The sequence below is a fragment of the Lynx canadensis genome, chromosome B4 (assembly GCF_007474595.2).
Source record: "Lynx canadensis isolate LIC74 chromosome B4, mLynCan4.pri.v2, whole genome shotgun sequence".
NCBI classification, from domain to species: Eukaryota; Metazoa; Chordata; class Mammalia; order Carnivora; family Felidae; genus Lynx; species Lynx canadensis.
This window is the reverse complement of record NC_044309.1, coordinates 57,616,907-57,630,595: the sequence shown is the minus strand read 5'-3', so window position 1 is coordinate 57,630,595 and position 13,689 is coordinate 57,616,907. Positions and strand designations below refer to the sequence as shown.

The 13,689-nt window shown below is 39.5% G+C and overlaps 1 protein-coding gene across 3 annotated transcripts in view; it reads left to right on the top strand.

Moving 5' to 3' along the window:
* The window catches only part of BCAT1 (branched chain amino acid transaminase 1), a 102,146-nt gene that overhangs the window by 71,016 nt on the left and 17,441 nt on the right, over positions 1–13,689 (top strand). For all 3 annotated transcript variants that reach the window (XM_030321946.1, XM_030321945.1, XM_030321947.1), the window contains exons 6-7: positions 4,002–4,165; positions 9,654–9,796. In XM_030321946.1, coding sequence (XP_030177806.1) covers positions 4,002–4,165; positions 9,654–9,796 — 307 coding nt within the window. The remainder of the gene's footprint in view (positions 1–4,001; positions 4,166–9,653; positions 9,797–13,689) is intronic.

Here is a 13,689-nt window from a genome sequence, read left to right as displayed (position 1 = left end):
TTTTTTAATCTTTCACCAGACCAACTAGTTTTTCCTGCCAAAAGGTCATGAATTTGTGACTCACGTGCTCAAAGCTTTGCATGAACCACTGGCCCTCTCCGTATCTCTTATAGAGCCCCTCAATCCAATATTCTTTACCATTTTCCCCTCTAAAATAAATTAGGATCCTTTGGGGATTAAAAAAGTCATGTCACTCCGTTTGAAAAATGTCCCTGTTATTCCCAATTATCTTATTTCTTCTGTCCCGTATTTGTCTTGCTTAACCAGAATTTTTCAGGGTGCCTGGGTGGCTCAGTCAGTTAAGCATCCAACTTCAGCTCAGGTCATGATCTCACACTTCGTGGGTTTGAGCCCTGCAGGCTCTGTGCTGACAGCTCAGAGCCTGGAGCCTGCTTCAGATTCTATGTCTGCCTCTCCCTACCCCTATCCCACCCACGATCTATCTCTCAAAAATAAATGAATGTTAAAAAAACAACAACAACGATTTTTCTGAAGTTTCCACACTGCTACTGTGCTTCTCTGCCTTCCACGCCACAAGGACTAATAGTACCTTTCTCAGCTCTCAAAGCACTTCCTGCCATCGTTCACATAACCTCTGAAATCCTGTCTTTTTATGCACTAATTTTCTGACTGACTCAGAAGTGGTAATTTTCACTGGAACATGTCACTTTATTTTCCATCACACCCAAGTGTCTTGTTATTTTGTGCAAAATATACATGCATTGAATACCTTTATGTGTTTATCTGTGAGGTACAATATAAAGTAAGATGAGTATTTTTGGTATACATCAGAATGTCAACCTAAGTCAGTGTGGTCCCTTGAGAAGTTACATACTTTAGCTCTATGAGATTTTATATTCTCCATTTCCCCTGGCCTTTTTTTTTTTTTTTTTAAGCCATCTTCAATTCCTTATATATTGAAATAATCCAGGAAACTAGCAAAAAGAATTTAAAAAACCCAACAATGTTCATAGGGAAATGAAACTTAATGAAACTGATTTACATTACTTATCAGATGTGGTCTTTCATAACTTCTCTTTATTTGTGTGGTTTTTGCTTTATTTGAATAGAAGACTGACCTTGTCATCATAGAAGTGTGTTTACTGCCATTTAATTAATATTATAAAAGAAGTTACTCTTAATTGCAGCAGTAGCACAGAATTTAAATTGCTTTCCAGGATAGAAGGGAGAATTCAGAGAAAACAAATAAAGGTTCCTGAGGGTAGAAGCAAACCCAGTCCCAAAGCTCCCTTCCTGATGCAGTTAACTTTTATTTATTTTCACTCTTGAAGCAGTGTGACCATTTGCAGTAAAGTCGCAGAGTTCTTTTCATGAGAAGACGATCAATATAAGTAATCATTTAAGGATGAAGGTGACTAAGCTGTGCTCAACACTAGTACTTGAAGTACTTGTAAAAAACATGAATTGACTTTGCTTAAATTTCAGAAAATAAAATGTTAGTACACATAACCACATTTTCTCAACATTGGAAAATTCTAGTCTATAATTTACCTGCTTGCTAAGAATAAAAGTGTTCCTTAAAGGTTTATTGATTTTTTTTTTTTCCAGAAATAGATTTAACGCATAGGATTATTCCATTTCCATCTGTGCTCTCTATACCACCACCTAGTGGAATAAATGCAAGTTTACCCATCATTTCAAGTCAGGGGAAGGAAATGAGGAAGATGAAAATTAACTCACACCAGTATTTTCGTGATGATGAGTTATTGCTTTTAGTATAACGCAGGTTGCGAAAAATACATGAGTTTAGAGTGAAAAAAGCCCAGACATTTATGTGTTCTCTAATAAACTGCTTATCTGTTTGCCCACAAATAAGCCATTTTATTCAGAAACGTAGAAGATAGATAAATCACTGAAGATGTGTCCTGCAGATTGTATTTCTAAGTTCTGTTGGGGAGCTTCTCTTCATTACTCAATATGAGGGTTCATAAAATTTAAAAAAATATATTAATCTTCACAGTTCCTCTGAGATGAAAATATCATTGCATTTACTTAACTGATAAGTAAATAAAAGTGTGGAGATAAGATAGTCAGTTTTTATCAAAGCTGAGAAGAAAGGCAGGTTTGTATTATTATTCTGAAGTTTTCTGTCCCAAACATTGAAATAAAAAAGGCAAATGAAGTTTCAAGGCTCTTCATTCTTTATTGGTAGGTGAGTCCTCTTCAGCCCCAACTAAGAACAAATCCAGACAGGTAGAACACCAAAACCTGTTGTTGCTTGCTGACTCTGGTCATCCAAGCCTTTCTTGGTCTCATGTTCACATGGAGTGCAAATGGAATCATGTTCCCGTTTTCTGAGGGTTGCATGCCTTTTAGATGGCATCAGTGTGCACATATAGAGACACATTTTTTTATTTTTTATTTTTTTTTTTAAATTTTTTTTTTCAACATTTATTTATTTTTGGGACAGAGAGAGACAGAGCATGAATGGGGGAGGGGCAGAGAGAGAGGGAGACACAGAATCGGAAACAGGCTCCAGGCTCTGAGCCATCAGCCCAGAGCCCGACGCGGGGCTCGAACTCACGGACGGCAAGATCGTGACCTGGCTGAAGTCGGACGCTTAACCGACTGCGCCACCCAGGCGCCCCTAGACACATTTTTTTAATGTCTGTGAATATTTTACCAACCTGATTCTTTTAATTTTTTTTTTTTAACGTTTTATTTGTTTCTGAGAGAGAGACAGAGCATGAGCAGGGGAGGGGCAGAGAGAGAGGGAGACACAGAATCCGAAGCAGGCTCCAGGCTCTGAGCTGTCAGCACAGAGCCCGATGCGAGGCTCGAACTCACAGACCACGAGATCATGACCTGAGCCAAAGTCGGATGCTCAACCAACTGAGCCACCCAGGCGCCCCTTTACCTACCTGATTTTTGATGACCTGGCCATAAGTAGTGAGTGAGGGGCTTTGGGCCAGTAGGTAATAGAAGGGAGATGTAATGAAATTCAGAAGAAAATACCCACAAATCCACTTTTAGCTAGTTCATCAAAACAAAAGCCACAAAATCAGCTGGAATTGAGTCTCTTCTTATTCTGTCCATGACAGACTCTTACCACCGTCTAGTCAGACCAGACTCTAGTGAAGACTGGACACAAGTGTTTTATATCCCAAGACTGTAATAATCCTGGACTTGTTTTCTTATTTCCAGTGGTCTTGAATTGCATAGAATAGCCCAGTAGCCTTTTTTTTTTTTCCCTTTATAATACATAGCCCTTAAGGCTTTCAGTCTTTCAGTTTTCCTCCTTAGTAAACAACTGACAGTAATTACTTATGAAAACTGTTTTATGCTGGAGATATTTATATGGTTTTGCATTGCTGGCTTATGATTTTCCAGTGTTTGTGGGAAAGACCATTTTCTATCTTTGTCATTCACGTTATAAATTCCTGAATCCTTCATTCTCTGGCTTTTAGGGGGATATTTATCTCCTCTGGTATCTTTGTCTCTAAGGAGGCTACACTCTTGCTGTCTGCTTCCTGTGACAGTTGTGGAAATGGCACACTCGCCTGTGCCCGCCACCTGCTGGAGGCCCTGGCATGTCCTGAAGTAGCAGTAGTCAGTGAACATAGAAGGGGAAACTAAAAAAGCAAATATTACATTTCCTCTCCACAGACTAAAGTCATGTCTGGGTTCTTCCCTTTTTCATTTCCCAATCAGCGCAACATTGCAAGGTGTTATATAGCTAGTTGTCAAAAAGGTACCTCTCCTCTTAAAACCCTACTCACGCACAAAAAAAAAAAAAGTTGACAAATTGGCTTTTTTCCCGAAAATCCTGACTCAGAAGGCAAAGCAACATGAAACTTCAGCACTCCATTCTTTGTGTTTTCTTCTTAAAAGACCATCTGGCTTTGTGTAACTCAACTTTAGAAGGAACAGCGCCTGTGCCTAGACAGCCCCTCTGGGAGGTAGTTACAGATCTATTCTAGACTTTACGACTGTTGTCTACATTTAAATTAACAGTCATGTGTACTTTTATTTTATTTTAGCCTTCCCTTGGAGTCAAGAAGCCTACCAAAGCCCTGCTCTTTGTAATCTTGAGCCCAGTGGGACCTTATTTTTCAAGTGGAACCTTTAAGCCTGTGTCCCTGTGGGCCAATCCAAAGTATGTCAGAGCCTGGAAAGGTGGGACTGGGGACTGCAAAATGGGAGGGTAAGTAAATCTGTGTCTCTATCTAAAGGAAAGAGCCCTTCACTACCACTGAGTTATTTTCATCCCATATCAATCCAAGTACATATATTAATATTCAAGTTGAAATGCTCTTTTTTGCTTTGTGTTTACTCTCTAGTATTGAATTGCGCTAGTTTAAAGGATAAACCCGTGACCCTTTGTAAGGGAGAACCAAAGGCAAGAACTGGAAGAAGGGACTAGAGCAGGAACAGCATGCATGCTCTGAATGAACTGTCCCCAGAGGCTGTGTCTCTGGCTGCAGGCGGACAGGTGGCCTTAAAGAGCATCTGGTGCTGGGGCAGAGGCTCTCAGTTGGCTCCAAGGAGTCCTGTCTGGGGAAGGTGCCCGCTTCACTCAAGTGCTGTCTTCATTGCCACAGATTGTAGCCCTACCTGCTGCCAGCTGGCCGAGGGACAGCCCTGCTTTGGCTCTGTCAGGCCGGTCTCATTGGCCATATGTAGCTGGCTGGAAATAAAAGAGCATTTAAAAAGTGTTAGACAATTTCAGGGGTGGACTTGGCCGTGACATGAGAATGCCCCTCTGGGTGAACAAGAATAGCCGGATTAACCAGTGTGGGCTCTTCCTTTGTGTGCGTCAAGTGCTGATGTGTATCACAGACACAGGCAGCAGCAGTCCTGGGAGGCGACTCGGTGGCAACTTCTGGGCTGTGGGAAAACATGTAGATTCTGGGAGCCCTGGGAGCGTTCAGTGACACGCTGCTGGGATGTGAGAGAGGTGTTGACAGCTGGCTTTGAACCCTCTATAGTCTTTCTGTATTTTTATTTTTAAGAGAGAGCATGAGCGGGGGCGGAGCACAGGGAGAGAGAGAATCCTAAGCAAGCTCCACACCCAGGCAGAGTCCGACTCAGGGCTTGATCCCATGAACCTGGGGTCATAAACTGAGCGAAAATCAAGTTGGATGCTTAACTGACTGAGCCACCCAGGTGCCCGTTTTTTTTCTTTCCTACAAAAAAAAAATTCTCTCTTTTTCTCTCTCTCTCTCTCTCTCTGTCAAAAATAAATAAATATTATAAAAATAATAATAAAAGAGAAATGGCAAGTGGGAGGCAGTAACTTACATCTGTCTGTTGTTTCCAAGAGGTTCTAAAGCTCCTATGCTCTCCACCCGGAGAAGTGCAAGGAAAACACAGGATTTTGCATTTAGTATTAACCTATTTGGTTGGCAGAGACATTTGGCAGCAGCCTTAGATTTATATGTTATTGCTTCTTCTCTAAGCCAATTAATTCAATAATTACCTTCCAAGATTTTTAGGACCTCTTTGTTAACTGGAATTTATTAAATAGCTGTGGATTCTCCTAAGCTGAAGAACTTTCTGCTTCCTAAGTGAATCTGAGGAAAAGAGAGAAGGATTTTTTAACTTCTAAGATTACTCCACCTTTTTTGAAGCCACCAGCGATAGTAATATTATTTTATATCTAAATATGCGTAAGTGAGGGAAGTAATACAATGGCACACAGCTGCAGGAGAGTTGTAGCACAGTGCTCACCTGTGGTTAGTGTGGAAATCAGCTGTACCAACTACTACTCTCTGGGTCCCCCGACTAGAGATTCTGGTTTGTTTGGTCTGCTCTGTAGCCTCGCATCAGAATATATTAATGTGTAGCCAAAGTTGAGAAGCACTGAGCTAGAAGAAGGTCCTCCATCGTAGGAATGTCTTATTCCCAATTTCTTAGTTTCTTAATCTGGAAGGAATGGGGCCTGCTGCCTTCTTTCTACTCTATCTTAATTTTTCCTCTTTCTTTTTTGTTGTCTTGTACTCTCATTTGGCACTTAACTACAAGCTTTGAAGTCAGATAGACCTGGCTTAACCTAACTGCCTTGGGATGTTACTTAACTGCTTTAAGCTTCACTTTCCTCATTTATAAAGTTAGGCCAGTGATACCCACCTTACCTGTGAGAATTACTTGGGATAATATAAAGTGCCTACTACCATGTGGCCAACCTATAGAAAGCTCCCAATTAATGTGTTATAACCTAGCAGTTAACAACGTGGGCTTGGTAGTCAGAGATATGGGAGTCATACGCTTGTAATCTGTGTGATCTTACATAATTAAGTACCCTCTTCCTCTAAGTCCTCAGAAGTATAATAAAGTCTAGTGTTGTTGTAGGATGATTCAGTGAAATAATGGGCTTAAGTACCTAGTTCCCTGCCTGGCAGGTACTAAGCATCCTGTCAATAGACAATAGTTGATATTCTGAAGCTTGCTTTCTTGTTTCATCTCCTGGACCCTGTCTTTTTTTTTTTAACGTTTATTTATTTTTGAGACAGAGACAGAGCATGAACGGAGGAGGGTCAGAGAGAGGGAGACACAGAATCTGAAACAGGCTCCAGGCTCTGAGCTGTCAGCACAGAGCCTGACGCGGGGCTCGAACTCACGGACTGCAAGATCATGACCTGAGCTGAAGTCGGCCGCTTAACCGACTGAGCCACCCAGGCGCCCCTCCTGGACCCTGTCTTAAGAGCAATCTGTTGGATTTCACACAAGAGAATTTACTCTTTTGGAGAGATATATTTAATATCTCTTCTCCTAGATATTTATTCCACTTATAATTAAAAATTTTCTGTGTAGACAGTTTTCCAACTTTTTCATTTTTCTCTTTTTTCCACAGACATGTGTTTCTTTTCTGAATATTGGCAGCACATGGGAGGGAACCCAAATATATTATCAAAGTATTCATGACCCGTGGATATTAATAATACAGTTTACACCTGAGGGAGAATTTTGAGGAAAAACTCATGTGGGGAAAAACACTATCTATATAATATAGTAATCAGTCAATCAGTCAATCAAATAAGCACCAAACAAGTAAAACCCCCTTTTTCTTTCAGTATACTGAAACACTTGAGGTTTTTAAATTCTCTGTCTTGCCCAAGTAGCTTCATGATGCCAAAGAATCATGGTTTTAGTTCAACCAACACCCTCAAAAGTGTGTGTGTGGGTGTGGGTGTGGGTGTGGGTGTGGGTGTGGGTGTGTTTAGAAGGTTCTTGGAAAGGCTAGTTATTCATGCTGTGAAAATTCTGTTAATGTTAATAAAGAGCATTTTATGAGAGAAATCAATTATTTTTAGATTTGGAAAATCTCACTGGTTGTGTCTATGAACTAGAGAGAAGTCAATTAAAATAGAAGTCATTTTTTTTTTTTAAAAACTTAATTTCATTAGGATATAAGAGGCTCACATAAACTGTTTCTTAGCTTTTATTGTTACTGTTTCATTTTGTTCTGCATAACTCTGTGCAGTATACAAAGAAAGTATTTGCACTTGCCAGAAGAATTTGTTAAGGCAAAAATTTCAACTGACTTGCTTAAGTTCACACATAGCCAAATAGTAGAAGTACAAGAGCTGTATGTAGGCCTCCTGGCCCCAAACCTGTGCTCTTTCTATTGGACTCCCCTCTGAAGCCTTGTTTGTTGTTATTAAAAAGTATTCATAATTTTAACTCCACTTATTGCTTGTTTACCACTAATTCTGAATATGGGTGGCCTAAATTTTATGCTCATTAAATAAAATCCTCCTATGTATAAGTGTGGTATCATCTCCAGGTGCACCAATAAATTTACATTTTATTATCTGCATTTTGAAGGTCTTTTTTTTTTTTTTCAACGTTTTTTATTTATTTTTGGGACAGAGAGAGACAGAGCATGAACGGGGGAGGGGCAGAGAGAGAGGGAGACACAGAATGGGAAACAGGCTCCAGGCTCTGAGCCATCAGCCCAGAGCCCGACGCGGGGCTCGAACTCACGGACCGCGAGATCGTGACCTGGCTGAAGTCGGACGCTTAACCGACTGCGCCACCCAGGCGCCCCTTGAAGGTCTTTTAATGAATCTTGTATTACTTTGATGTGAGTAAACCTCATGACTCAGGTTGCTATACCTATATAGCATAATGCCCATTTTTCATCGTTTTTCTAGGATGTTTTAGTTATTAGTCAATACTCTTTGAGTTGCAAGTGAGAAAACCAACTCAAGGTGTGCCTGGCTGTCTCAGTCCAGTGCCTGCGTTAATAGGAATGAGTGAATAAGAAGGGCTTATGTGAGCAGCCTGGTTACATGTCCATCCATTAATTCAGTTGTGCAGGGCGAGGTATTGTGACTGTCACCCCAAGCAGAATGACTTGGCGCCAAAGGAAGGGCCAAAGAGAATATTAATGGGAAGGCAAGCCGTGTAGTTGAAAATGGCAGATAGCCGCCATGAATATGGTTCTTGTGTTTAAATTATACTTCTTTTTTTTTTTAATGTTTATTTATTTTTGAGAGAGAGAGAGACAGAGCATGAGTGGGGGAGGGGCAGAGAGAGAGGGAGACACAGAATCTGAAGCAGGCTCCAGGCTCTGAGCTGTCAGCACAGAGCCTGGTGCGGGGCTCAAACTCACAAACCGTGAGATCATGACCTGAGCCAAAGTCAGACACCTAACCGACTGAGCCACCCAGGCGCCCCTAACTTATACTTCTAATTAGACATTTTGGTCTTGACCAGATATAAAAGAGATAATTTAAAAGGCCTAGGTGGGTATTTTGTGGAAGATGACATTCATGCTTTGTAGTAGTTATTGTTGTATGTTTGGTTGTTTCTGCTTGTTTGTATGGGAGCAGCATAATCGAAGGATGGGTTTAGGGTTTATTTCCAAGCCCTGCTTGTCATATGGTAGTGCTTTCCCAACTTGTTTGCTAATGTCCTGTGAAAGCCCAGGAAAGTGAATTAAACAACCAGGGGCTTAGGGAGGCAAGCAAACATCACATTTATTTGAGGACTCTTATGTTTTATCGAAAACATTCATCCATATTTTGTAATATACTCCATAATTTTCTCATTTAAGTTTAATAAAAGATAATACATTTAAAATACTAAACTAAACTGCTATCCTAGGAAGATGTACTGTCTTCCTTTGATTTTGAATAAATAGTGCAGGGTGAGAAAAATGGGCTTTTGGAATACTTTTGGCTAAAATCAGGGTTTTTAATATTTTGTCCCACCCTTTGGAGAATTTAGGCATTGGGCATTAGCTTATTCCTTGGGTACATTGAAAGGTCTCAACTAAGAGCACAGCTTGGTGCTCTACTACTTAATGTTATTTGATACAAGTTTGGCTAACTCATAGTACTGGTATGAGATTTAAATGAAATAATTCATGGACAATTGCTTGGAATGTGAAAAATACTTTTAACTGTTATCATTAACTTAGCTATTTACCTCTTTTCATTATCTCTACTTTTCAAGTTTGTATTTTGCTGTGTTCTTTCTCAAATGAGTGCAATTAGATCATTTAGCTTCTCTAATGAGTTTCCTTTAACGTTAGGCAGTTAACTAGAGAATATATGTGCATACATACGTGTGTGTGTGCGCGCGCACATAAAGGAGATGTGCATTGATCACATGCACATGCAGATTGGTACCAAAGATGAGGGAGTGGTATATTCATAATCAATATATTTCCTCTTTCTTAAAAGGAATTATGGCTCATCCCTTTTTGCCCAATGTGAAGCAGTGGAAAACAGCTGTCAGCAGGTTCTGTGGCTGTATGGAGAGGATAATCAGATAACTGAAGTTGGAACCATGAATCTTTTTCTTTACTGGATAAATGAAGATGGAGGTAATTCACTCAGATTTCAGCTCTTTGTTCTTTGTCAGTCATTTTCAATAGGGCTGGAAGGAAAAGAACTAGGACCTTGGAACAAGGAATAAGTAGCACAAGTCCAAAGGCTAAGGACCACTGTGCTTTGTTGTTCAAGTAGAAATGAGTTTAAATTTACAGAATTTATAAAGGTTTTGGTTTCGGTTTTTGGCTCTAGATGTGCTTATCATTGAGATGCCAACTTAAGGAATTTAAATCCCCATGATTTGAAGATTCGTAGCCTTATCCCCTCTGCCATCTTCTTAACAGCTCTTCTATCTGAAATCCCCTGCATTTGGAGATAGGTCTCAGATCAGTTCACCATATACTATATGTATAAAATGTAATAACAAGTATCGTCTACTGATTCTACTGATATGAGATTTAGTGTATTCTCTTGCCAGAAGTCTTTTAACAACTGATGCCCTTTCTACATATTTTGATAATATATCAGGAGCCTTCCAGATTTACTCTGGAGCTCAATTTGATTAAAACACACTATTTTTATGGACAAATTCGTCCCTTTTAGGATTGTACTTAGATTCTGGTTCATTCAAGACTGTTAATAGGTATCTACTATAAAAACCAGTTATTTCTATATTACCTAAAATATCCTAAATGCTCATTATCTTTCTTTTCTGTTTTTTTTTAATTAGTTGGCAGAAACCATAGAGGTTTAGTGAAGCATTGGCAATGTCGATGGTATTGGATTAAATGGCCAATCATGGGGAAAAATACAGATAAAGGCATTTATTTCCATTAGAATTTTAATAGTCACAAAAAATTTTAACTATCTTTTTAGGCTTGTTTATGTTCTTATGCTGTTCATTTCACAGTACTGAGTATAGAGACTAGAAAAAGTTCCCAAACACTTATAAAGTCTGAGTGTGCATTTCAATTAAAATTTTAAGTAAAATTTTTATTTTGAGGTAGCTACAGTAACTTCTCTTGCTCTTTTGTTTTTTGGCTACTAATGTTGGAAAACGGTGATTCACATGTGGCTGACTTCAGAGCTATGCACTAATTTGAGCATTAGTTGTAGAAACTAGTAAGATGAGCCTTATATTCCAGTCAGAGGTAGAATAAATAGAAGGTATGGTGAGTACACCTTGTCCTGGGCTTGACCATTGGTAATCTTTGGCATCTGAAAAGCCAGATACAGGTCATGCTGATTCTTCCATTCCTGTTGTTTATACTTGGCACTATTTAAAAATAAAATTTATACTGGAATATTCGTGATTTCCAAATCTGAGTCATTGCCTATGACCTACCTCAAAAGCTATGCTTGAAAGATGACAGTCAATGTTGCACTCTGTATTTAGGAGATAATAGGTTGATTCAACTCATTCTTTGCACTGCCTGCCCACTCCAACGCCCTTGCCCCCCCACCCCCAAAAGAAAACCACACAACCCTAAACAAAAACAGTTACATCATACAGAAGTGGTACCGTCATTATTTATGGATGGGAGATGTCAAGATTTAAGTACAGTTTGAATCAGAGCTCCATGATTTAACCAAGAACACAAGAAACTTGTCCTGGTGAAAAATTACTTCTTATCCAAACAATAATCATGAGCCATTTCCGCCATGGCTTTTAAAGGTCAGAACGGAAATGAGTGAATTTGTCTTCTGACTCTTACAAAATATACAAGACCTTAAGAGTTGCTATTCACATTATGGTTGCCTGAGATAGCTTTAGTCCATCTTGAGGGTGTTCACCTAACATATCAAATAAAATTTGAAGTAAGGGGACAAGAGATGGAATAAATGTTTGCACAGTACCATGAGAGAAGTCAGTAGAACGTAAGGAATAACCTTTAGGCTAAAAACAAAAGAAGACGTTGAAAGAACTCTACTCTAACTTCACCATGTGGCTTTAGGAAAATACAAAGAATAATGAGTTGAAAATCAACAAAATACTGATTTTCACAAACTTTGCCTATTGGAGGTATGAGTAGAACTCTTTTAGTAAAAACCTACCTTCTTTCTATGAGCCCCCACACTCACTGCCCCTTTGGGACATGATGGCTGCTGCAGAAAGGTATATAAAATAGATAATCTGTGTTCACAGCACAGTGCTGTGCACAATAACTATCTGTGGCAGTTGGCCTATAACGCATGTGGTTTTGGCTCTAGTAACAGCAACCCTGGTGTTAAGATCACACAGCAGCGATTCTCTGTTTTACTGTGTTGGTGAGTAATTTAACATACACATTTGCTATTCACTGTTGGGACAAACAGTTTTATCTCGCACTGGACTTTGGAGCTGTCCTGAGAATAAGACCCAGTTGTGTGGTTGAGTTTAGAGTTAGTCTGGGAGAACGATCATGACAGTGAATGTTGATGTCGCTCAGTCTGCTCAGGCCCCTTGAGCCTTCTCAGACATCAGGCATTTACAGACTTTGGAACATTCTTCCCTGGGATGTGGGCGTGGCTTGCTCTGTCACTGCTTTCAAGTCTTTCCCCACTTACCCCATTCTCAGTTAAGGCTTTCCTCGAGCATCGTAATCAATTGCAAACTCCCTCCCCCCTGACCCCTAGCATTCCTCATTATCTTCCCTCTTTTTTTTTTTTTCCTTTTTTTCTCCATAGTCTAACATACTATTTAACATAATAATTGTTCTCTACCTGTTAGAAAGTAAACAGGAATTATATCAGTTTTGTTCACTGCTTTATTCATAGTGCATAGATAAGCCAACTGCACACAGTGCCTACCTCGATAATGTATATTTGCTGAGTAGATAATAATTGTGTGTGCTTGGGCACTCATACAAACCCACATTCCCAGTTTTTATTAGAAATTGACTTTGGGATGTCACAGATGACTCCTGTCGTTATTGCTTCTAAATTCTTCAACTCCTAAAAATGATTTCTTTGTCAAAAACAAGTTGTGTTTGTAGGCTCTGTTTTCCTCATGTTGGGCAATCTGGAGCTAGTTCTGGCTCTTGTAAGCATGTTTGTGGTTGCAGAGGAAAATGAATATTTCTCACCCAAATGTTGTCATGTCATCATCTCTGTCTGGCAACCCGAGAAACAGATGTTCTGTGTCTTGACCTTAGGCTAGTGGTTACAGTTTTGGGTGTTAAGTATATTTCACAGAACTACACTTGCACATGCGAGGCCGCTGTTTTTATTTAACTTGATATAGCCTTAGAGCTCAGCAAGCTTTAGGGAAGGTCCAGTTTGGAGGCACTGGAAGTATGTTTGTCTATATGTGTGGGGTATATGTGTGCACATACACACACACACACACACACACACATAGAAATCCCTACATTTATGTATCCAGCCAGCTAGCTATTGCAAAGCACAGGTTTATTTTGAGATCAACACTTCTAAACATGACAAAGAGTAGCCCTAAGAACATTGCCAAGAACAAATTTTCTTCTTTCCAGAAAACGGTTTTCAGCAGATGATTTTTAGAAACAAACTTGAAAAAAATCATACTGCTTTCTCCTAGCAAAGAAGATTATTCATTTATTTATTTATTTTTATTCAGAAACACTTATTACATACCACCCTAGGCCAGGCACAATGCCAAGTTTTAGGGACACAGGAATGCATATAGAGTTTTGGTCTTCCAGACAGCTTGCTTTCTGGGGATGTCTGATGTAACCACAGTGGAGCAGGTGAACCCAGACCACAGTATATGAAAAGAAAGGACAGTGGTCTCAGTATTGGGCCACTTAAGTTGTGATCCTGACTGTCCCCCAGTGTTACCAATCTTGCAAGTCATTTATGTTTACAGAGCCTCTGTTTTTTTGTTTTTTGTTTTTCTGTAAAATAAGGATTGTATGAGGTGACTTCTGAAGTCCTTCTTCAGAAGGTTCGAGCCCCACGTTGGGTGTAGAGATTAAAAATAAAATCTTTA